Below are 2,500 nucleotides of genomic sequence, written 5' to 3' on the forward strand. Positions count from 1 at the left end.
GTGTGTGTGTGTGTGTGTGTGAGAGTGTGTGTGTGTGTGTGTTTGCGCATCTCTCTCAGTGTGTGTGTGTGTGTGTGTGAGAGTGTGTATGTGTGTGTTTGCGCATCTCTCTCAGTGTGTGTGTGTGTGTGTGTGAGAGTGTGTATGTGTGTGTTTGCGCATCTCTCTCAGTGTGTGTGTGTGTGTGTGTGAGAGTGTGTATGTGTGTGTTTGCGCATCTCTCTCAGAATGTGTGTGTGTGTGTTCCTGCAGTGCTGACAGTGTCGGACACAGAGGTCGCAGAGGAAACGGTGATCAGCGACGAGCCGTCTGTTAAGCGTCAGTGTGTGAAGGAAGAAGAAGAAGATGATCAGATGACAGAAACACAAGACACACAGATACAGGAGAAAGTGGCTCTTCTGAAGCAGCTGGAGGAGGCGAACCGTGAGGTGCAGAAATACAGACAGCAGTTCCTGAAGAAGGAGCAGGAGGCGGAGGCGTACAGACAGAAGCTGGAGGCCATCACACGGCAGAGCGTGAAGAAAGCAGCGTGAACCTGACCGGATCATTATCATTCATTTACTTCAGTTCTCGTCATAAAGTGTCTCAGCTGTGGTGCTCGTGTGGCCGACACAGGTTCGATTCTGACCCACATCCCACTGGCCTTTGAATAAAGAGACAAAAGCCCCTCAAAACCAGAATGAGGAAGGTTTAATTGTGCTGTAATGTCAGATGTCATGTGTTTGATCTGCACGTCTGATCAAATCCTTCATCGTCAGACTCGTTTCCTCGCTGATAATCAACATGAATCTCTTGTGTTTATAGTTTCCTGCTGCTTGTTGTTTGTGATGCATTTTTCAGGATTTCTGTCATCTTACTTTTAAAAGACAGCAGCGCTGGATTTGTTTTCTTTGAGGAGGATCTGAGCATCTCTCCAACACCGATCTGCTGGTTCACATCTAGACGGCAGATTATAACACATCTTAAACTGAATATGCCGAATAAATGCACAATAAAAGGGTTTTACAGTCTGAACCAGCAACAGCATCTGTGTATCTGTGCGTCTGTAGATGAAGTATTACAGTATTGGGAAGGTTCTGAGCTCTTCAAACACACATATTTCAGATACGGATTGGTTTTTGATTCATGCCGTATCAGTGCTCATAAAGACAGATGCGTGTTTGGAGGTGCAGAACTATCATTCTGAATCCAAGCGTGTCTTTGTGTAGTTGGTGTGTTTGCGTCAGTGGGCGGCTCCATCAACAGCAGCTATAAGAGCAGACTGAGATCTGAAGCGGCTCATCCTCGCTGATCTTCTCTTCCTCTGACAGACGCGATGCAGGCGCAGGAGTACATGATGAGAGGTAATGATCGGAACCTTCACATCTGGCCAGTGTGGCGCTTCTGTACTGACTTGTCTATTAGAACTGAATCATATGAATGGTTCTAAATAGTTTTACAGGACACAACTAACTTTATTCAGCCTTGTACAGCTGGTTTAGTTCAAAAACTTAGAGTAAATGATATTCAGGACATTTTAATCAAGTGTTTGTATTCTGTTGTCATCTTCTGAAATCTTTTACTGCATTAAATAGGTTTCATATTTATGTTCTGCTGTAATATCTGAGCGTCTGTGCTCTTCGCCTGTTGTTTTATAACTTTTCTCTAATGTTGTTCAGTCTTGTATTTGCAGTGATTTATAGTGATCTTCTCACAGTGTGTTTGCAGTTTAATGTGTTGCTGTTCCTCTGTTGTGTGTGTGTGTGTGTGTGTGTGTGTGTGTAGGGAAGGAGATGGTGGATTTCATCCAGCAGTATCTCACACAGATCCGTGAGCGGCGGGTCGTTCCAGACGTTCAGCCGGGTTTCATGCGTCCTCTGCTGCCCAGCAGCGCTCCGTATGAGCCGGAGGACTGGAGCAGCATCATGAAGGATGTGGAGAACATCATCCTGCCCGGAGTCCGTCCCGTCTGTCTGTCTGTCTCTCCGTCCGTCTGTCTGTCTGTCTGTTCATCTGTCTGTCTCTCAGTCTGTCTCTCCGTCCGACTGTCTGTCTGTCTGTCTGTTCATCTGTCTGTCTCTCAGTCTGTCTCTCCGTCCGACTGTCTGTCTGTCTGTCTGTTCATCTGTCTGTCTCTCAGTCTGTCTCTCCGTCCGACTGTCTGTCTGTCTGTCTGTCTCTCCGTCCATCCGTCTGTCTGTCTGTCTCTCAGTCTGTCTCTCCGTCCGACTGTCTGTCTGTCTGTCTGTCTCTCCGTCCATCCGTCTGTTTGTCTGTTCATCTGTCTGTCTCTCCATCCATCCGTCTGTCTGTGCATCTGTCTGTCTCTCCGTCCATCTGTCTGTCTGTTCATCTGTCTGTTCATCTCTCTGTCTCTGCGTCTGTCTGTCTGTCTGTCTGTCTGTCTGTCTCTGCATCTGTCTGTCCTGTTGAACTCCAGTATGCTGTAATGCTCCTGTCTGTCTGTCTCTCCATCTGTCTGTCTGTCTCTCTGTCTGTCTGTTCGTCTGTCTGTCTGTCC

General features: G+C 47.0%; 1 protein-coding gene across 2 annotated transcripts in view; it reads left to right on the plus strand.

Moving 5' to 3' along the window:
• Nucleotides 1-2,500, plus strand: part of hdc (histidine decarboxylase) — a 9,311-nt gene that overhangs the window by 2,160 nt on the left and 4,651 nt on the right. Inside the window, exons 1-2 of one of the 2 annotated variants that reach the window (XM_016256168.1) lie at nt 228-1,343; nt 1,765-1,937. The exons of the other annotated variant lie outside the window; for it this stretch is intronic. Of the exons in view, the coding sequence (XP_016111654.1) occupies nt 1,316-1,343; nt 1,765-1,937 (201 nt within the window). The 5' untranslated portion in view covers nt 228-1,315. Of the gene's footprint in view, nt 1-227; nt 1,344-1,764; nt 1,938-2,500 lie in introns of those variants that run through there. 2 annotated transcript variants of the gene reach the window in all.

Source organism: Sinocyclocheilus grahami, unplaced genomic scaffold, assembly GCF_001515645.1.
Source record: "Sinocyclocheilus grahami isolate Dianchi unplaced genomic scaffold, SAMN03320097.WGS_v1.1 scaffold1400.1, whole genome shotgun sequence".
NCBI lineage: Eukaryota > Metazoa > Chordata > Actinopteri > Cypriniformes > Cyprinidae > Sinocyclocheilus > Sinocyclocheilus grahami.